The sequence below is a fragment of the Lates calcarifer genome, linkage group LG3 (genome assembly GCF_001640805.2).
Source record: "Lates calcarifer isolate ASB-BC8 linkage group LG3, TLL_Latcal_v3, whole genome shotgun sequence".
Lineage (NCBI taxonomy): Eukaryota > Metazoa > Chordata > Actinopteri > Centropomidae > Lates > Lates calcarifer.
The window spans coordinates 1,510,614-1,533,766 of record NC_066835.1 but is presented as its reverse complement, the minus strand read 5'-3'; the positions used below and the strand labels follow the sequence as shown (position 1 = coordinate 1,533,766).

Genomic DNA, 23,153 nt, shown 5'->3' with positions numbered 1-23,153 from the left:
GAGTCATTTAGCTTGTGTGCAGAGGGATGAGGTGTGTACAGTGTGCAATGAATAATCACACACACTCACTGAAATGACTGGGATTATGGGATCCTACATGGCAGTCGTGATTAACATGGTCAGTATTCATTTCTAATATAATGTGGAAGGTTTAAATATAAGATGTTTTCAGAGGAAAGAGAGATCTGGATTGATAGCCTCTAATCCAGTTTGTGGTCCATTTACTATGAGGGTTATTAGCTATGTGACTAACTACCTATGCCTAAGATCTAAGGGCTCAGATAGAAAAGGAGATGTTTATTTGTATAAATATCCATGGTATATAACCAGCCTATAAGCCCATAAGTGGTTCTAACTGGCCTATAGAATATTAAGCATGGTGACAGAAATATTACAAATATCTGCATTCTACTGTAAGGCAACAAGTGTTCCTGTATATATATACATGAACACAACTTATTTCTGCATAATTATAGTCCTGACATTAAGAACACAATGAAAAGATGTTTATTAAGAACAGCAATCCTTCAGAGACACTAAAGTCTTTCATTAGTGAAGTAGAGGAGGCCACTTCAAGATCATGATCAACGCTATTTGTTTGACATGATTCTAACTTGTTGATATTGTGAATATTCATGCGATGTGACTGATATAGCCTTCTCAAAGGTCAGGAGGAGAGAGAGATTACCAGAGGTACAATTTCATCATCAAGTACTTCTCTTTAACCTAACTCTCTTTAAATGTCTACTGTGAATATTTACACACACAGTTAGTTACTGGCCAGAATTTTATTTATGTGCTGAGTCACAGTTTACTGTTTTGTTGAATGGAAGCATGAGCACTTGACATTTTAAATTCTTTTCCTGACAACACATCAGGAGCTTTTAGCTTTCAGCTCTTGGTTTGATCATCATCAATCATGATTAATGTGGTGCACAGCTACACACTCACTCCTGTGTCCAGTACAACCACAGTCTGATCTGCTGGCCACTGAGCAACTCTACTGGAGCAGTCAGAGGTTAAGGGCCCTGCTCAAGGGCACCAGTGGTGCTACTGAGGGAAGAACAAGCAGGGCTTTTTCACTTTCTCCACCCTGATGGTCGGTTTTTAAACATGCACATACTGAAATTCAGGGAAGAGAACACAAAAAGTTGTTTTCAAACTATAAAGCCTGAGCATACACTGTGATTTAAATCTAACAGGTAGGTTTGTTTGTCTTGTGTCTGCAAATGGAACACAAAGTCATGTTGACCAGGTGAGGGTTTACCATCCATGGATGGTAAAACTAAGATCTAATGGCCATCACAATGACCCACCAAATGATAAATACATAATTAAACAAGGGCAGTAATTTCCGTTGTAAAGTGATAAACTTTTATGTCCTCATCATAGTCATAAGTCTGTTTTACCCTTCACCCTATGCCTCCCCTCATCTCCCTTTCAGGTTCCAGACTAAACTATTAACTCAGGTAGCCATATTTGTTTAGTAGACCTGTGCTGCCTACCTTCTGCTCCAAATCATCATCCAACCAGGAAATGAAGTTTTTTATGTCAACATACAGGAGGAAATACCCCTGGAGCCAACAGCAGATCAGACTGTATGGCTGGGGCCTCCACTGAAGTGCCACTGTTTATTCCACTCACCCAGGACAATCACTTTACCGTCTGAAAACCCATTTCCTATTGATACTGTAGAATGGGTATCTAAATCCTCAAGATTATCTTATCAAAGGCATGATTGTAATAAATTATAAGAGCACTCTCCAGCTGTGCTCAGACTGATTTTAGTAATTTGAGTGGAGCCTTTTGGCAGTGCCACAGGAGTGTAAAAATGTGCCTGGTGAAAACGTTTCAACTTTTGCCGCAATGCCACATCATCCAGAAAGGCACTGCAGTGGCCAGTCATATGCAGGCAGGAACTCCTAATGGGTTTCTTGGTTAAATGAACACTGGATTTCTTTTGTTTATGCTGAGGTCATTGTGATGAAAGAATAACTGATCATTTTCTCACACTAAATCATATCTCCTAGTATAATAAGCCACTCTGTGCAGTGTTTGGTGAGTGAGGACACTTCAAAATCACAGATCTGTTATTGGATTTCTTGGATTATATTTCATTAGCAAAGTTTCCAATCAAACATCTAACCTTAGAAAACAATGTGGAAAACATGATGGAAAAAGGCATTTGTATTTGTTCAATGTTTAATTTGAGGAATTACCGTCTCCTTATCACTCCACACAGATCTTATGTTTTTACCTGCTGCCATTTTTCATCTCTTCAGTTGAACACTACAGACAAATGTGCTTCTTCAAGCTGCCCTCAACTCAGCTTCCACTGTTCTGAGATCAGTTATCACGCATTATTATACACATTATAAACAGACATGGAAATTGTTCTTGTGCATTCAAAATTTTCTTCAACAGTTTTTCTTTCCTACAAGATAAGATGTAAGAGTTGCAAACATGCAACTTACACTATGGTTTGATCTCAAATCAGTGTAAGTTGTCTTACTGAGCAGGACTAAATGCTCTCTACACAAGTTTTGTGGGACCCCACAAATTCCCCCGCAAGTTAAAGCAGTCTAGACCGTATAACAGCAAATACTATACTACTGAAATACTATAACTATTGATTACATTTGATAAATACCAATGGGCAACAGTGTTTATAAGTCGCAGTTCAATACAGTCTCATGTGAACATGAATGTTGTATAGCCAAAGCTAATCACACGGCTGGATAGATTTTATTTTACTTTATTTTGAGTAATAGAGCTGCAGCCACAGTCTAAAGGCCTATGTTTACATTATGTTACATTGCTAATTGTAGAATGTATGTGAGGGCTGGACTAAATATCAGGTAACATAGCCAAAGCTCAGTGTTCTACAGCTTCTTGAATGTGTTAATACTAATATTTTTCTTATCATAAGATAGAAAATATTTTTATTCACTATATATTGTTTGTTCATACCCCATTCTCTTCTGTGTAGGTCTGCGGTACTTATAGCACTGGAGTGTCAGGTGTGACTGTGTAGCAATGGCAAATGGATTACATGGCTCACAGGTCAGGTAGGAGGTAGGCCCTGTGTGATGTGACATAGCTAACTCCTCAACAGAGCTGCTGACACCAACAAATCTCACCTTTCTTCTGGGCTACTGTTGGCACTGTAATAACACAAAGGAATGCTGAAAACAGACTTAACAGCTGTACTTTTCGCTGGACATTGAGAATAAAATGGATGCCTGATTTTGTTACAGAATACAAATGGAAAGATGTGACAGGGTACCTGTTTGTCATTTGAGATGGTAAAGACACAAGGTGGCTGAATTTGCTGTGACAATCTAAAGATCATGCTTCAGATGTATGATGATGCAGGTAGCAGCTCCTTGTATTTTCAATTGTCTCGCATGTTTTACCTCTATTCATACAGAAATCTAATAGTATGGTAATAGTATGTTTAATGATGAAACATCAGGAGGCATAACTGATGAATGATTTCAAAACAACATATATAACAATACAATATAATAAGACCTTGTTATGATCAGACCTTATCATACAGACATATGGACATGAACATATAAATTGTTCATGTAAAAGTCATAGACAGATAAGAATTCAGAGATAGGCTTCATACCATAAAATGTCCTGTGGAATGGCACCTCTGGAAATCAAAGTCATGCTGTGGCCTTTAGCGAGTGGTATTTTTCAGTGAATGTGAACATAGCCTTGACAGAAAAACTTGTAGATGAAGTGAATTCTATAGTCAGAGACTGGCTGCATCTTTAATCAGATATTGACAGAAATCTCTTCACTATACGGGCAAAATACTCCAGAGGGGAACCGTTGCCCTTTGTATGCATAAAGAAAAGGAGAAGCTGAAGATAGCGCATATCCTTTTCTCCCAAAAAATATAAAGCAGAAAATCATACAGTGTTTGTAGTGATATGTGGGTGGATGTCCTTGAAGAGCAAGGACGGCAGGCTATAAACTGATTTCTGATGCATATGATCTGGGTAATTCTAATTAAATGCAGCATAATTTGTTCATAATTAACATAGCACATATTGATCTTAATAATACCAAGGAAAATCACATTTTCATATATGTATGTATGCTCCTACATGTGAAACCTTCTCAATGTCCACTTTTTTTCACATCAAGAATATGACATCATTTCTACTACTGTGTTTTTCTTTCATTTATCCAGGGTCACTGTTGCTTGGCCGCAGATTAAGCAGGTAGTTAAGTCGTCCCTCCATCAGCAGCATTTTCCAGCTGCTCCTCGGGGATCCCAAGGCATCCCAGGCTCTCCAGCCTGTTCACAATGTTCTGGACTCCTGCCAGTTGGACATGCCCAGGAAAATCTGCAATGGAAGGCACCTGGGAAGCACCCTGATCAGATGATCAGACCACCTCAACTGGCTCCTTGCAATGCAATAGAGCAGCCGCTCCCTTTAAATGTCTGCGCTCCTTACCTTCTCTGTAAAGGTGAGCCACTATACTGAGGAAACTCATTTCAGCTGTTTATATTCACAACCTCTTTCACTACCCAAAACTCATGACAACAGGTTTAGGGTTGGAAAATAGAGAAACAACAGTCCAGTACAATGCCTACATTACTGCTGACAGGGCAGTGGTCTGTCAGTCCCATGTGCCATTTTACCCTCACTCGAAAACAAGACCCCAAGATGATTAAACTCCTTTGCTTGCAGACAACAACTCACCCCCAACCTGAAGTGACCAATCCACCATTTTCTGTGTTTCTCTGGTTTGAGCTTTCTCAGACATGTAAAGCTTGAAAAATATTATTTCCGTAACAATGGGTCAAATGGATGAATTCTAATGACTGTGATATCCTCACAGTTTGAAGACCTCTTTAGCATCTGACTCCAGGTTTTCACTTATCCTGTGAAATATCCCAACACCTATCAATAGTTGTTAGGATATTTCAATAATTTTAACAATGAAATAATTATTGATTATTAATTATTAACCAAAGTCAAAAGGACACACTGTGTGGAAACCATGAATGTCTGTACCAAACGTTGTGTCTATTCAGTTTCAATGGATTGACACAAAATTGAAACTGAATAGACACAAAGTTTGGTACAGACATTCATGGTTCCCACACAGTGTGTCCTTTTGACTTTGGTTCCTTTAGCACCACCATGAGGTATGAATTTGTGACTTGGACTGCCATTACTGGGTCAAAGTTAATAACATTCCTATCAAATCCCATAACATCAGCCTTAGCTGTACTTTGTAGTATGCTCTCTTAGATTTGAATCAGGACATTGTACAGTTGTACAGTTTTGTAGACTCAAAGTGTCTCAACTTTACTAATACTGCAGACAAGATGAGTCACTGATCCGGGACCAGTCTATATTACTGTCTGGGGAGCAGCTGCTCTAAAAAACTTACTGACTTACTGAGTGAACGAAAAGATGAATGAATGCGAGTCGGTGCTTCCATATCTAAAAGACCATTCATATCCTACATGACAATAATAGGAAATATACTGGCATCATTGAGGAAAGCTATTCATCCTGAACAGGCCTGTAGCCAACATCAGCAGTGCTGAATTCATTAGCCAGATTGGACACAGTGTTCTTGCTATGCAGTCCGTGATTCATCCTGACCTGACAGGGCTCTGGGAGGTAAAACAACATTCTCTGCCTTCCTTTAAGTAGAAAGAAGAACCAAAATACAAAAAAGGTTGTCAAATGTTGTTACAGGAACATTTAGACATTCTGACGCAGCAGGTTTTTTGTCAATTGAGTTAAAGACTGCAGCAGCAAGGTACAGAATGAGGACACACCCTCCCACTTTCTCTCTCTGCCTCCTCACTGTAGTGGTTACTGTGCCAGGGGAGCTCCTGCGTATTTCCCTGAGTGTGATTGATAATGTCTGGGATTCGTCCTCTTTGTCATTGCTCGTAGAAACAACAGACTGACTTCAGTCAATGGTGCAGTCAGTTTAACTGCCTTTAAATATGGAAGGAAGACTCATGCATGTATAAGTTAATTTGTTCACTTGATGTGTATTGTTGATTTCTCCATTAGTGATTAAAAAGGTAATACTATTAGCATTACAACTTTGGTGTACATACAGTACAAATCAGTATAACAGCCTTTTATATGCATTTAAAATGAACTTTGGAATATGTGAAAATGTGCTCAACAACAATGAATGACAATAAAACCATAAGAAAAACGATTGGAAAAAAAATATCTAATGATAGATAGATGGAGTCTATCTTTCTGTAAAAAAGACAGGTCATCTGTGCAAAATGCTTTTTACGAAACATTTACATTTGATTGTTAGGCAATCTCTGGTGGTAATAATAAGAAATGATAGTAAACAATAATTATGAAGGGAGCAAAGGAGGAAGTCAGTTGAAGTAGTATATAGAACACCTGTGTTATTATTGTCACCATGATGATGAAGATCTGGTACGCCCGCAGCTGGTACTCTCCTACAGGTCATATCATTGTTACCATGTCAGTGCAGGTCTGGTATGCCTGCCACTGGTACACTTCTATAAGTTGTAGCCTACTTGTACATGATCACACAGATTGGAGGACTTGTTACATCAGGTGTGTGGTTGGGGTGCCTACACTGAGGGAGGTGGAACTGACTAACATACCTTAGGACCTCCTGGTAAAGCTCAACTCTCACAGGTGAATGAAAAGTGGCAGGTGACTCATGAAGGTTTCTGCAGTTAAACGCAGCTGCACCAAACACAACACTGGGCACTCCAAACTGGAGAGAATGAGGGCAAAAAACGTTGAAATAAATGGGAATGATCTGCAAGGTTCAAGGTCCTTTGTTGGATTTGGAAATGTGAATCACTGTTTGGGCCTTAAGATGATCAAAACTTTTTCTTAACTTTCTTTTTCTTAGATTTTGTAGTTCTGGAAAATCTTGTTTTCGTTTATACTACACAGGTAGTTTATTAGAGGCCTTTGGCTTTAATTGATCAAGACATACATGCTATGTACATCATGTGGTTTTATGATTACAAATTCAATCCAGAGATATTGGTATGATACTTCAAAAAGACATTACTGTTACTAATAAAATGCAGACCAGTAAAATGTATGAGATCAATATATGTCTCAGCTTTATACTTAACCTTATTTAAACTGAGGAAACAGAAAGACATGCAAAGATTTAATAAGGCACAGGCTCTGAGACTCCCTTCATAGCTAACGCTGTCAGTGGGACAACCCATGATCTTGTGTCAGCACACCTGAAGAGAAGCACGAGAGCAGGACTGGGGAGGTGTGAGGTGAGAAGTGGTTAATGTAAGAATATAGTGCCCTGCAGAACCACAAATTAGAGCTGATGCATCCCATCTGGACCATTGTGATTAAAATTCCTCTAAACTGAGCCTACAGTGCAACTGAAAGGCAGTCACCCTTAAGCAACTTTCAAAAGGTGATTCATTATATTCCTATAGGGGCTTTAAGTGTGTGTGTGTGTATATGTGTGCATCATGTGTAATGGCAGATGAGTGATGCAGCTGTTGTGGTAAACAGTATTCCTGCAGATGCCACATTGTGTGATTCATTGTGGCGTCTAATGAAAATGAAAACGTCCTCACAACCTTCAAACATGAAATCATATTTTGCGTTCTGTTTGATGTCTGTGTGTGTGTGTGTGTGTGTGTGTGTGTGTGTGTCTGTGTGTGTGTGTGTGTGTGTGTGTCTGTCTGTCTGTCCACTCATGAAAAAGGGAAAATAACTGTTATTGTTTTTCCCACTCCAGCAAGATCCACATAATTTCATTCCACCACTGCTACATTCAACCTACTGTTATATAGGTGTACTTGACATTTAGCAGATAACAATAGCTAACCGAAGTTGATGGTGTCAAGCACATATGACAGTTGTGCACTGATTTGTTCAAACGCCTCTCACATGGGAAGCAAAAAACCCCCTCCTGGTGCTCCTGAGCACTTGATGGCCAAGCACAGCCACTTTGCATTACTTGACTCTAACTAAAGTCATGACTTGTGGGAGTTTTGTGGGTGTTTGGGGAACAATATGAGATTGTAGTTATATCTGATCATGTGTGTGGAGAGGTGTGAGTCTGAAGCTTAAAAAGAAACAATATTTTTTAATGTGTAGCAGAACACATCTTCCACATCCCTAGAACTAGTTTAGCCTGCCATACTATGCATAAACCTGTAGGTGGTGGGCCCACAGGGCAGTGTCTCTTTGAAATAATGAACTCCAATGGAAACCAGTCTAGCTAATTCTAAGGAAAGGAGACTATTCAATTCAGTTCAATTCAATGTTATTTATATAGCGCCAAATCACAACAACAGTTATCTCAAGGCACTTTTCATATAGAGCAGGTCTAGACCATACTCTTTAAAATAGATATTCACAGAGAGAGACCCAACAGTTCCCACCATGAGCAGCACTAGGAGTACAGAGGCAAGGAAAAACTTCCTTTTAACAGGCAGAAACCTCGAGCAGAACCAGACTCAGGGTGGACGGCCATCTGCCTCATTTAGGTTGAGAAGGTGGGGGGGTTCCATGTTTAAAAAAAAGGTAAAATGATGCCAATAATACAGTAGTAGTAATGATAGTAGTGATAATTAAAGTATTAACTGCTAACATAGCAATACAACTAATAGTAGTATAAGTCATTTCTAATTCTAGCAGCAGGTGTTGAGTTGTAGGAGCAGCAGGAGACTTGTCATCACAGATCAGACTCTACAGCTCCAGAGGCAGAAATACCTGCAGAAAGTGACAGAAGAGGAGAGAGAGACGGAGACTAGGTCTCCATGTTCTGGGGGAGAGATCTTCACACCAACAATCCATATTCAGAGGTTCTTGAATTCCCTGTAAGGGTTCTTACATTGTGAACACATGGTGAAAAGCCTGTCGAGAAGGGCGAGATTTGATGAACTATACAAATATGGATAATGGTGCACACTTTCAGACAGCCTCTAATCAGTAACACCCAATTCTTCAGATGTTCATATATCATATAATATTCAGAAGGAGCTCAAAGTAAGCTTGGGATTTCCTGATCAGGATGCCCCCTGGCTTCTTCCCTCTGGAGGATTTCCAAGCTTATCCATCTAAGAGGAGACCTTGGGTCAGGCTCAGAACATGCTGGAGGATTACATATTATCTGGCCTGGGAAAGGCTCAGGATCCCAAAGGAGGAGCTGAAGGATGTGGCTGTAGAGAGACATGTCTCAGCTACTTTATGTAGTCTGCTGCTGCTGTGACTCTCACCCACATAAGTGGTGTAAAATGTATGGATGAATTTAAATGTGTGCCAAGTTCTGCAAAAGCTGGAAAAAGAGACTGCTCTTCAGTTCAACTGCAAGAAAACTCAGAGAGCAGAACCAGATGCCACTGTACATCCATTTTTTCCATCATTCACATTTTTTATTTCTTTCACAATGGAGCATACAGTGATTATTGTGCATGTTTTCAGTTTTACTCATCACATTCTTGTCTTGAAGTCACTTTCTAACAAAAAGCTTACTTTATAACCTGTGTCAGTGTCTGTGGTGAAGCTTGTTTCCTCCTTATCTCAGACAGTCACTTATCAATATTCCTTCCACATCAGCTAGCCACTCTCTCACAAGTGAGTATCCATTATCTAGATGGAGCCCAGGGGGCCAACTCCATCAGAAGGTCACAGCATTGTTCATGCAACCAAACTCTCAGCATAGAAAGCAATTCAGCCACAAAGGAAAAGAGCTGGTTTTTGTCAGACTCCACACTTGATCAAAAGCCATTTAGTACAACTGACTGCTTCATCACAAACTTTGTTTCACCATGGGACATTTAGTTTCCTTTTACAGTTTTTCTTTATAGGGTTGCAGTCACGTGCATAGCAAAAAAACATTTCACACAAGCCATTATACCATTCATCTATTGCCCCTTCCCTGTCACACTGTCAGTGGCTTTATTATTATTATTATTATTATTGCTGTGCTATAATCAAAATATTGTTTATATTTTTTGCTCTTCAGTTAGGTTAGTTCTCCAGCCCTTGCCAATTCACTGGTTGACATTGTTTGTGATATTTTAAAGTATTTGGATATTACCTGTACACAGATTGTGTGTCACTAAACATAACCATAAACAAGTGTAGCAATGCTCTAGTTACTACAAAAAGACACTGTGCTCTATAACATCTGATATTTTGGAGAAAAAAAAAAACTTTTTACTGATATATTCAGTGTCAACATATTTGCAGCTTACCACATACATAAATGAACATGTAATACAGTCATAATTATCGCTTAAACCTATTTGCAGTTGCAGTTTTATAAAAATGTAACTTTTTATGTGTGTATCTACTGTTTTTCTATACGTTTGACCGATTCAAAGTCCAAAGACTCACAGAGCCTGTCTTATAGCATATAGATACACTGAAGTTAGATCTGAAAATTATCTGTGGTATTCTCCTCATCAGTATTTTCCATTCGCTATCAGAGAGTTATGGTACATAAAAATATTTTTAAAATGCATACATTTATTTCAGATATATCCCTAATAATGTTAAGTTCATCAACATGTGGCAGTAGGGTTTTTTTCAATTACCTATCCATCCATCCATTTGCTATACCACTAATCCTTTGAGGGTCACAAGGGGCTGGAGCAAATCCAAGCTGGCATCAGGCATCACAGGGATGACATACAGACACAAACAACCATTCATGTTGACATTCACAGCTATGGGCAATTTAGAGTCACCAATTAACCTGCATGTCTTTAGACTGTGGGAGGATGCTGGAATACACTGAGGAAACCCACAGGGGCACAGGGAGAAGATGCAAACTCCACACAGAAAAGCCCTGGCTGAATTAGGGTTTAAATCCAGAACCTTCTTGCTGTGAGGCGACAGTGCTAACCACTGCACCACCATGCATCCATCTTAATTATTGTAATTATTTAATGTGTCCTTAGTGTGAAGAGGAGAACAAGAACATGAGACTAAACATGACATGTTGACAAAAACCAGCACATGGTAGCCATTACACGACATGGCAGACTCAGCTTATCAGGCTCAGCTCCACATTGTCAGACTTGATAGGTTCCATCACTCTAAGATGTACTTTGTTAGCTGCAGTAGATCTTCATCAGGTTCAGCTGTCACTAGTCAGTTCTGTCAGCTTAAGGTTTGAGCCTAGTAAGTTGCTCATGTAAACAACCCTTCTAGCTAGCAATGAAATAGCATAAATAGCATGAAATATTTAGCATATGAACAGGCTTTGTCTCTTTTCCCTTCTCCATTCACCTTGGAGGTAGATGAAGGTTTTACAGCAGTGGGCTGTCAGAGCCAGCAAGGCCTTCTCTGCTGGCCTAAACACCAACACAGTCACAGAATTATATTCTTATGTATGTTTTTTTCCATTAATACTATATGCATTGAATTGTTCCCAACAATCTATTCTCTTCGTCTCTTAGCTTTCCCCTTAGTTATGCTGCTTCCTGTACAGTCAGTTTATGTTAGAGCTTCTGTCTAATCAGATTTCAGCCCTGTGTTACCAAGTCAAAAGAAATCTGCCTTGAGGCCTTCAGAATCAACAGTGCAGGTTCCTGTCATTTAAATTAAATGGCAATGAAACTGTTGCCTCACAGATCCTTTAACCAATTAGATTTTGAGTTGGCGAGGCGACTGGTCAGAGCTAGCAAACTGCATCTATAGCTACTAGCGCAAGAGAAAACAGTATATATTTAATAGCTGTTTTCTCAACCCACAATGGCTGAAGGAGGAGGAAGAGTCCAGCGACTCTGTTGTAGAGGTTATCTGTGCGTCTCAGTTCCAACAATAACTCCTTTTCTATCACTACGGAGGCTAATGCTGAAAGTCGAGTCACAGTCAAGCAGTTTTTTCTTCAGACTGAGAATATTTTTTTTTTTTTTTAATTTTTTTTATTGTTTATGCCTTTGTCATTTTATTAGTTAATATTGATGCTTCTGCTGGAGATGGTGTGTGTGGCTCAGCTGTGGCTGCAGTGTTTGGAGACCTGTTGAATTGGGTTAATTGGGTTTTTATAGCATAGCTTTAGTAATGACATTTATTCTGGCTACATGTCATGTCTGTCTGTGATGCAAAGTTCTGTTATACCGTATATTGATGGTTTGATGGTTTCTATAGCACTGACATCATAATGACAATATTAATTGGTGGGTTAATTCAGGTAGGACGCCAGTGAAGGCCCACGTGTGAAATGCACGGCCCACCACTGTTGTTCTGAGTATGATGACATTGGTACAGGCATTGTAGGGTTTCATAGCAATCTGGTATTTCATTGCAGTGTAGAAATCTTATCCTGACTGTGGCACAATTCACCAGAAACACTCTAAATCACCCATGGGGGACTGTTAATATCCACAGCAAATCTCCCAAATTTGATCAGTCCAATCCAGTAAATCATACACGTTCACATTTGTGCTCCTGAACCAGGTGATATCTGGCATTTATCTGATATTTAGGTTGTAACCCAATCAAACATCTAGTGAATTAAATAGTGTTTAGATTTAATCAGTCTTTTGCTGGGAGACTTATTAAAGGGCCCTGGTGACCCCTGGATACCAGTGTGTGAACCACAGGAGTAGCCTAAAGCACTTCACAAGTCATTTTAATCAAAGTTCTGTGTGGCCACCAGCAGGAGACCGATTATACTGGCCAATACTAAAATAAACATACACAAGTTTTATGAATGTAAAATAAAAGGAGATAATGTAGGAACCAAGTGTGTGTGTTCAGCAAACCAATAAAATATGTGACAGTAATATTTTAGCCTTTATGGAGCCACATGAGGCTTGAAGGTAGTTTTAGTGAACAATAAATCCTATTCAGTTCCAAAAGTCATTTCCCTGGAGGTACCACAGCACACACATGGCCTATACTGTACCTGAGAAGTGTTACTGGTGTTTGTGCTGAGATTTAAATGATCAAACATAGCAGCTAATTTGCTTTCTTAAGGCCTTGAACAGTTGAATGAAACCATCTAAGAAGTTTAGAATAAGAATGACCCTTGGTCCAAGGACTCTTGATAGCTTCCATTCTTTTCTAAAGTATTACAGAGAGTTATGTCTCAGCAGCTTTCAGCCCACATATCTAACACTAATCTTTTTGAATACTTTCATTCTGCTTTCAGGGCCTGTCACTCCACTGAAACGGTACTTACCAAAGTGGTAAATGATCCTCTGCTTTCTATGGATTCAGATTCCTCTTCTGTGCTTCCTTTACTCATTCTCAGTGCAGCCTTGATGCCACAGATCACTGTATACTTGTAGAGCAACTGGAAAACCAATTTGGTGTCTCTGGCCTCGCTTTCTAACTGAAAGAAGACATTATATATAATATACTCTGATGTGGAGCACCCCGTGGCTCTGTTCTCATCCCCACTGCTTTTATTTCTTTATATTTCACCTCTTGGCCAAATTATATGCAGTCGTGGAATTAATTTCCTCTGTTACACTGATGATGCTCAGCTGTATGTGCCTGTAAAAGCAGATGATCCTTTAAAAAAAAAAAATCAAATTAAAGGCCTGGTTGTCTGTAAAAAGCTGGATTTCACAAAACTTGCTCTTAAATTCAGATAAAACTGAGATGTTGGTCATCAGCCTGTCTTAGATGCCAGTTTGATCAAGTAACAGTAGCACTTGACAACTGTGTGATGACAGCCGAAAACCTTGGTGTTATATTTAATTCTAGCAACACTTTTGATCATTGAAGACTTTTTCAACCTCATTCATCTTCCATCCACACCAGATTATTGTAATGTTTTGGTTTCAGCCATGTGCTAGTGCTAAAACTCTTCAAATGTTTCAGATTGCTGCAGCTAGATTTAAATCCAGAAAATCTGACTGCATCAACTTTAGCCTCCCTCACTGGCAACTGACTCTGGTGAGGCATCAGCCATCCTGGGAGAGCCCTTACTGTTGGTGCCTTATTCCTCATGTTTTGGATGTGGATCTTTATTCTCCATGAATCCCAGCCTCCTCTTTGTCTTTCCCTCCTTTTGTGTGTTTCTTCACTGATTTAAGTCAAAACACAGGATCCATAGAGTCAGCTGCAAAACCTAACCATGACTGCTTTTGCTCCCATCGACCTCCCCCAGCTCACATCAACCATTACAGCATCTAAATCTTCAACATGTCTCTTAGAGTCCATCCCAACTAGGCTGCTTAATTTGCAGCTCTGTATTAGATATGTTAAATCTGTCCTTGTTAACAGGTTATGTGTCGCAGTCGTATAAAACAGCTGTAATCAAACCTTCTAAAAAGCTCACTCTAGATCCAGACATATTAACCAACTACAGATCTATATCTAACCTCCCCTTTCTTTCTAAGATCCTGGAGAAAGAAGTTGCAAACAGTTGTGTGACTTTCTCCAAGATAATAGTTTATTTGAGGATTTGTGCTATGATAGACCCTAAATCCTAGGTTGTTTCTGTACTTGTCTTGTTAGATCTCAGTGTTGCTTTTGATACGACTGACCATCACATCCTTTTACAGAGACTGGAGCACTTTATTGGGATTAAAGAAACTGACATACTGCCTGAGTGTGTGGTACACGGGCTCCACAGCTGAAGACAGGAAAGCTGTGCAGAGGGTCATCAACACCGCCCAAAAAATCATCGGCTGCCCTCTGCCCTCCCTGGATGACATATCCAAATCCTGCTGCCTCAGGAAAACCAGGGTCATCTCAGGAGACCCCTCACACCCCGCCCACTACCCGTTTGACCTGTTGCCCTCCGGACAGCGCTTCAGGTCAATCAAGTCCCTCCCCAATAGCTTCTTCCCCTTAGCCATTCGGACCATAAACAAACACTGACCATACCACCCACCTGCTCCCCTCACCTCACCAACACCACACCTCACACACACCTCACACACATGGAACCACTACTGTATCACCTTACATTTTTTACATGGAACCCATGTTATGTTATGCTATGTTCTTATCTCACTATTCTCTACCCCCTCTCCCCCTCTCTCTCTCTCTCTCCTTCTTAACCCAACCGGTCGAGGCAGATGGCCACCCACCCTGAGTCTGGTTCTGCTCGAGGAAGTTTTTCCTTGCCACTGTCGCCTAGTGCTGCTCATGGTGGGAACTGTTGGGTCTCTCTCTGTAAATACCTATTTTAAAGAGTACGGTCTAGACCTGCTCTATATGAAAAGTGCCTTGAGATGACTTTTGTTGTGATCCGACACTATATAAATAAAATTGAAGTGAATTGAATTCTCCTGAATGTGTGAATGATGTGCTTGGTTTTTCCTCTGTATGTTTGCATAGTCTGTTCTCTTTCCAGGCTTTCATGGTGGAGAGGAGGTTAAAGTTATTTTTTGGGGAGAGACAGTGTAGAGAGACAGGAAATGGGGAGAGAGAATAGGGGAGTGACTTGCAGTAAAGATCCAGCCAGATCAGGAGTCGAACCAGGGACTCACTGCTCAGAGCACCAAGACCCACGTGGTATGTGCTATCAGGTCGCCCCCATAAATCTACTTTTTTGGTCTATTCTGTACACACAACATCTATTGCATGTCTGTCCATCCTGTTAAAGGTTTTTCCTTGTCCGGTTCAAGTGTCTAAGGACAGAGGGTGTCAACGTTGTATAATCTATAATAATAATAATCAGTTAAGCCCCTCAAGGTACATTTACCATTAGTGATATTGGGCTATTTGAGTACAATTTGATTTGATTTGGCTTGAAATGTCTGTTCAGTGGGGCTGCTGACAACCCAAACATGTGAAATGCTAATAGAACAGCTGTCATGGAGCAAAAGTTAACCACAGTATGTGAGTACATTTTTTTCATGTAATTAATTACTTTCCACCATTGGTTTCATATGACTGATGTTCCCCTAGCCTTAGTAGTTATTGACTACCTGAACCATAGAGGTGGCAGATCAGAAAATATGAACCATATGAATGTTTTTTTGTCAAACGCATTCTAGAAGACACTGAATGTGGTGATAGTGGTGGCAGATATGAAAGTGCTCAACTGGGTCATTCTAAGAGGTAAACAACCTATTTTATCATTTAGTGTGGATGACTTGATGCAGTGTGTCAGGTTTTAATACAATAGGTCTTGCATATCTAAGACTCTTGTTTCAGCTCATATCAATTGCTGCCATCAGGCTCTCACACTGAAAGATTAAGTGTACGAGCTCCTGTTGTGAATTATCTGGTGAGCATGTTGTACCCACAGAGAAAATTAACATGTGGTAGCACCCATGTAAATTATCACAGCGTCTTTAATTTGAAAGAATGAAAACATGATGGCATACTTTGAGAGTCTGTATCAAGTCTCACAGAGCTAGTAATGGTACCACATTTTAACATCAATAAATTACTAGCACATTAATTGCCCAACAGAATAATTACATTAAAATGAATTACCTCCCTCTCTCCTTTGGCAGTGTTGTGTATTACTTTACACACAGTTCATGGCAAGTATCGCAGTTTAACCAATCGATCAAAAAATGATTGCAATAATTTTCTGTTCACATTGGTCAGTATTTTGACAACTCTGCTTTTCTTTAGCATCTTATAGGCTATTTTAATTTAGATATGCATTTAATGTTTGGGAGGATCCCTGCTAACCCCAGGGATTGTCTTATTCAGGCACATGCATTAACTACTGGCACAGTGTTGCTTTGACTCAGTCTTCTCTTCCAACAAATGATCTGCTTTGGATTCATTCCATGCACAAAATCGACTTCTGCTCTAATGTATTCATACATTATATCAGCATGTCAGAGTCCCATTTGCTGCTGGATGCCTTATCAAAGTTAGAGTGTCCACAGTGACCTACTACGCAATCCAGCTGATGGTATTACCCACGCAGCAGTAACGGCTGCAGAGGCCTCTCAGTCTCAGTGGACTGATGTCCTATTTGTTCTCATCTCCCCCCATGATCTGCATATCTGTTTATCTCTGTGCCCTAACTTCAATGGCACCCTGCTCTCTCTACCTCCCATGTCTTCCTTCTCAGTCCTCCTCCTTCATGGTAACTCCCTCTCATGGTTCCAACAGCTCCATCACCTCTCTCTCTCCAGCTCTCTCTCCTCACCTCCCCCTTCCGTCTGTTAATCGGATGAGCTGTCACAGTTGTGAGGATGATTAAATTCCAGGCCAGAGTGGCTCTGTGACCATGGAGCCCCCCCCAGTGTAAACCTACCCACTGTCCCCTCACAGGCGCACAAAGTTCAACAGGACCTCTTCACTTTGTGTCATACCAGCCACAACTGGACATGATGGAAATTTAGAAAAGGAAACATAATCTTGTTCAAGGTTTGAATTTGTTCCCATGATTCTCAGAAATTCTATCAAAATATACATAATATTAATGTCAAATTGTGCCAATCAGTGTACAGCATCCTACCATCCTTGGATTAATAGAACAAAGAGATGAATAACACTGACCACAGATGACAGACTGAAGCCCAGTCCCACCCCAGAGAAGACATTTGCATTTGCAGAAAGCACATGGGTAAATAAGATGAACTTATTGTCAATGAAATAAAGGCAGTTGGGCAAATTAAGCACTTGTTGAGGTGTGTGGACCTTGAACTTTGTGTGCCAGAGAAGTCCTCCATTCATCCTCAACATCCTACACTGAAAAAACAGCTTTTCTAATGGAAATGAGTGGCAGCCTCAGGTCACACGCCCTTCTCCTCTCCATTCAGGCTTTGATATGAGAGGATTACGCACAGTATTCTTTGAGCTGTAAGAGAAAGATGTATAAGCACACATATATATATAAGGCTATGGATGTCAATATGAAATGTCAATATGAAAACGATACAATTATTATTATTATATATTTTAAATAATTTAATAATTATTATTACAATTGGATTCATATCCATTTAAAACTTGCAAACCTTGAAGTAAAGCGTAAAAGCTACGTAACGGCAAGTGCGTCACCATAGACTTACGTGAGTGTTACGTTATCATGTGAATGTGTGCGGTTTCACTGCAGATACAGGTCATATCTGCTTTTAAGATGTCAACAGAGGTAGAAAATACTGTTTATGATAATAACGATGATGTTTGGGAGGAAATGTCGACTCACTACAATCACCGGTTTTCACTCAGGATATCATCAGAGCTTCCATACTGTCTTCTCCCAGTGTAGAGCTGCAACTTTGACTTTGCAGTAAAACATGAGCTCAAATGAATCTCCAAATACAAACACGAATACAACAGTGAGCTCCCTCCACTTTCAAGTAAAAAGAACAGTTAACATAAGATCCATTCATCATGGAATTTTTTGATGTGAGACTCTACCAGACCATTATTAGCGTACAATTCTTATCAGCCTGAACGCTGAATAATAGGTTTTACTGCCACAGTAAATTGCTGGATATTTGTGATAAAACCAGAATACATTTAGACTCGGTGTAAGATGGAGAACAGGTCGATGACGCACATAATTTCCAGTTCGTGATGACAAAAGTGCGTTGACTGGTAACTGAAGTATCATTACCCCAGTAAACTTGTAGTAGGCCTACTCGCGCTACTGTAATGGCGTTACTAAGCAACACTGCTCAGACTGCTATATAGGCGCGAAGACGAGCCTCTCCGGACAAGAGGAGCCACAAGACCGGAGAAGTTGCTGCAGAGGCTGAGCGCGCGAGCTTAGGAGACAGTGGAGGGAACCAGGCACAGCGTTTTGACGCACGTACGCACGCGCTATGGACTACTGAGCTCTGAGGGAAGAAACAGTGCGCGCACGGTACAGCTGCTGCTCGTGCCTAAAAAACCATACTAATTAAGGTTTTTTGGTTTTGTAGTGTTTGTCCACGGTTATTTTCATATAATAGAAATCTGACTTAATAATACTGCGTAAACAAACAGGTTTGGCATCATGAAGTTACTGCTTTTACCAGTTTTAATGGCTTTTTTCGCCGTCGGTCAAGTTTTTTGCGAGGAAAACGACCCAAAAGAAGAAGCTGACTACTGGACCAACAGTAATCAAATTCAGGTAACCCGCAGCACGAGCCTGTTTACATTCTCCACTTCTGATTAAATGACGCTTATTTACTATATTTAGGAATTAAAAGCCACCTTATTTCTCCTCTTGTGGATGAACGTGGCTGAACTTCTCTGCCTGTTAGTCTACTATAAGTTTGTTCCAGCAGAATATGGAAGAAGGTAAGTTAGTGAGATAAACTGGCTGTTCAGTCAGTTTACTGAGCTGAGGTTAAACCTCTAGCATCTAGCTCTACCCTGGGATATTTGCTACAAAGATTTCTCTGGCCGTTGTAACCAAGACCCCATAAAGATGATCATTTAGTCCGGGATAACGAAAATACAATCAGACCTGTTAGAGCTGTAGGTTCTAATATCAACACGTCAGAAACATTTATCCAGATGTTCTGTTTTTTGTCGTATGGATTTTGGTCATTTTTGCTCAGTCTTTGTTACTCTCCACTACCCATCGTTTTGAACTAAACACGATGCTTAGAACTAATTAGACTTCAGAGTAGACGTGGACCGTCATCCTCTGCAAGTGTTTTCGTTTTGAACCCTCGAGGCTAAAAGTTATCTTTCCTGAAACTAGACACATATTTACCAGTGAGAGATCATTTTATCTTTTCTTCATCCACTTTAATTCATTTTTTTCCCCCAAATAAGTGTTGATATCTTGAGAGAATTAATAGACTTCCAGTAAAATAATCATTTAATACTTGACTAGAAAATTCTGTGTTTCTGATCTGTATCATGAAACAGGTGAAACCTTCTCATGAAGCTTTAACAGCTCTAAGCTCAGTAAAGTGGAGATGGTTGTTGCAGTGCTCAGGACAGGCAGCCGAGAGGAGATCAAGTAATCCTTAAAATGCACAGTGGGCTCTGAAGCCCAAACGATCTCCATTGACATGAAACACACATCGTGCGTTTGACATTGCGAGCTGGAAACGAGCCAAGCTCCTCAGCCAATACCTTAAACTGCGGAGGCCGAGGACATTTCTGCAGACGAATGAGCGAACAATAAATCATCCCAAGTTCGTGTGCAGGACATTAGTGGCCCCCAGGAGCACATCTCAGGCAGACTAATGCACATCCTGAGATGGAAATAGAAATGCTTAATGAAAGTTCATAATTCCAGGCTTGTGTGGATTATTACTCAGTGCACTTTATGTGTGCTGTAACAGTGTGTACGACTGTGAGCGAGTGTGCATGTGTGTGTGATATAGGGAAGTCAGGTCTCATACTGATATAAACAAATATGAACAATGTGATCCCCCAGGACGGCTGGCTTTCCAACGACCCATTCAGGGAAATCCTCCTGAGGATGACACGAAAGCCGCGGCCGCATCAGTTCATCGGTCTGATGGGAAAGCGCTCCATGGGTGAGAACTCTTTTTTTTTTCACCTTACAGTTTCTTGTTTTGTTTTTGTCCTTCTGTGGACTTGTCTTTAAACTTTTTTTTCCATCTTCCCTCGCACAGCAAATGCACAGATCACCCGGAAAAGTAAGTACTGAAAACGTATCACATCCATTCAGCCGTTATTTCATATTCTCCAAAAGTCAGCTGATGAGTCAATATGATAATTTATTAGGTGAGTTTCACCACTTACAGGAAACATTTGTCCTCATCAGCTCACACCTTATTTCTGATCATTTTAGCTTGATCTTTCATCCTCCTGCCTGATTTCAAAAAAAAAAAAAAAAAAGTAGGTTTTAACATAAGCAAACTAGGTTGGAGAAATCATCATGTGCAGGGCCGTAGCTGGATTTTACATGTACTGAGGTCATGTGTTCCCCCAAAACCTCCCTCACCCCCAGACAAAGAGAAACTCTCAAAATGTTTTATCTGGATTTCATTTATCGTTTTCTCAGTGTTTTGTAAAATACTGGAATCAGCTTAAAAATACTCACAATGTGACATGGGAATGAAGAAGTGATTAACTTTGCATTGTCCATCATGAATGAACTTGTGGGTTTTCTGGGTACTTTGAATTTTACAAGGTTTTCTGAACATGGAGTCAGCAGGTGTTGTGGGGTGTATGCAGTCAGCCCAGAACACTGCATCACTCTGTAGAGCTCTGCAGACTGCTCTCTCTCTCTCTCTCTCACACACACACACACACATTATTACTAATTGAGACAAATATTTATATTTCACTGGTTAAGGAAAAGAGTGCAAATTGGAGGGAGCGAACAATTTCACAGGCATTAATTAATTGACAGCCACCATAGATTATGGCACCTCCATTGTTTTTGCTGTTCTTTTGAACGCGGGGCCAAATTAATTTGTCTGCAAGGAAAGAGGTGGAGAGCAGACGTCTGTGTGACAAAGACGACAGAGATTAAGAGTGCAGAAGGAGAATGAATGAGGAGGAGGGGATTTTCCCTTTTTCTCTGTCAGGCTTTCTTTTTTTTTTTTTTTTTTGGTCTAAATTAGTCACCCACTCAGTGATGCAACACAGCGCAGCCTAAGTAAATATACATCTAACTTAATCTTCTTATGCAGGCATGACCATAAGTCACTCATCATTAGGGAGAGGGAGAGTGCTGGGATCAATGCCCCAAGGACATCTGAGAGTTAAATTGGATTGTTTATGCTTGTGATGGATAGACGGAGCTACACATTTTACCCTTCATTCATAAGGAGGATGCTTTCTACCCTTGCACACTTACAATTCACTCACAGTTTTCTACCACAAACATTTGAGACCAAAAAATGAATACAAGGCACAACTACATTTTGTTGTATATCCATATGTTCAAGGTTTTGAGCAAGAAGGGCATATTTTATATGTTAACAGTCGACTCTCATCAGTCTAATGCAAATATTGATGTTTGTAATGTAAGACATTCCCTTAGGGCTCTCCATAGTTTTATAACAACCCCAATCCAATACTACCACAGCCCCATAGCCCATTACTGTGACTGACAGGAGCTCCAGTCAGTCTGCAATGCAGCTGCCCGTCATATTTATGTCACAGCAAACCTGGTTCGGTTTCACAGTACTTAAGTTAAAGCAGGAAAATCTGCATTGATAGCCTGAGAGGGAAATTACAATGGATTTTGAAGGCTGATTTTGATTTTTCAGACTAAATCAATGGTTTGTACGAATATCCTGATTGGTCTCAAAATGTTCAACAGGAGAGGAGAGCAGGAAAAAAAACATCTACACCAAAAAAACATGTAGTTTTTTCAAACTAGTTGAATTTTCTCTTTTTTCTTCCTCCTCAGGCCAGTCAACAGTCATTAGGAATAATCACTCATTCGTTAAAGCAATCACAACCCGGTCTTTGGACTGTGGGAGGAAGCCAGAGTACCTGGAGAGAACCCACACAGGCACAGAGAGAACATGCAAACGCTTCCAACCCAGAATCCTTCTTGCTGTGAGGCGACAGTGCTAACCATCCCACAGCCCATAACTAAAAATGTTAAAGGCTTTCCTGCAGCTTCTATGGGTTGAGGTGGTGCTGGGGGAGTTTCGACTTTTGACCTCAGTATTTCTAAAATCCTTGGCATGGCCGTGGCTGCAGTTAGCTAAATGATACTTGTGGTGTTTCATTGGTAGACACATAAGTGAACAGTTTCAAACTAAAATATCTTTTATTTGAAGGGCATAAAGTCAACTCTTTTGTTGGACTGATGGGAAAAAGAAGTCAAGAGGAGCCAGGTAAGATTAAATTCATATAAATACATGAGCAGTCTTTCTTTATTTTAAAAAGTGATAAAAGGACTAGAGTCATTAAAATGTGTGTTGTCTCTCTCTGCAGAGTCCTATGAGTGGAGCACAATACAGACATATGACAAGCGCCGCTAAAAACGGTCATCTCTTCACCTGCCTGCTTCTCATCTAGCCATTCCTCATCCATGGGAGGGGCACCTGACAATTTCTCCAAACTGTGTATAGCTGTTAGTTGAATAAAATGATTCTGTTTCCACATTGTCGTGATGTAGCAGTGCTGTACCTGTGCCAGTTTCATTTGTCCCAGCAGAAGGTAGATTGGGGTGAGAGGAGGGGGGAAATTTCATTATCAGTGTTAGTGCTTTCTGTGAGCATTTTGGACCATCTGCCATGCCACAAAGACTAAATGTTGTTGTGGATCATCAAAGCAAGGCTGTACCCCAGGGTATGCTGAAAATTGCACTGCCAAAGTCACTGTATAGTGCCTCATAACTGT

The 23,153-nt window shown here is 40.2% G+C and overlaps 1 protein-coding gene across 1 annotated transcript; it reads left to right on the top strand.

Annotated features, from left to right (window-relative positions):
• Window positions 1-18,514: 18,514 nt before the first annotated feature.
• Window positions 18,515-22,913, top strand: tac1 (tachykinin precursor 1). Its single transcript, XM_018695237.2, has 5 exons — window positions 18,515-18,990; window positions 20,257-20,359; window positions 20,459-20,482; window positions 22,589-22,645; window positions 22,746-22,913. The coding sequence occupies exons 1-5, from the start codon at window positions 18,874-18,876 to the stop codon at window positions 22,790-22,792; spliced, it is 348 nt and encodes a 115-aa protein (XP_018550753.1). The 5' UTR covers window positions 18,515-18,873; the 3' UTR covers window positions 22,793-22,913.
• Window positions 22,914-23,153: the final 240 nt, after the last annotated feature.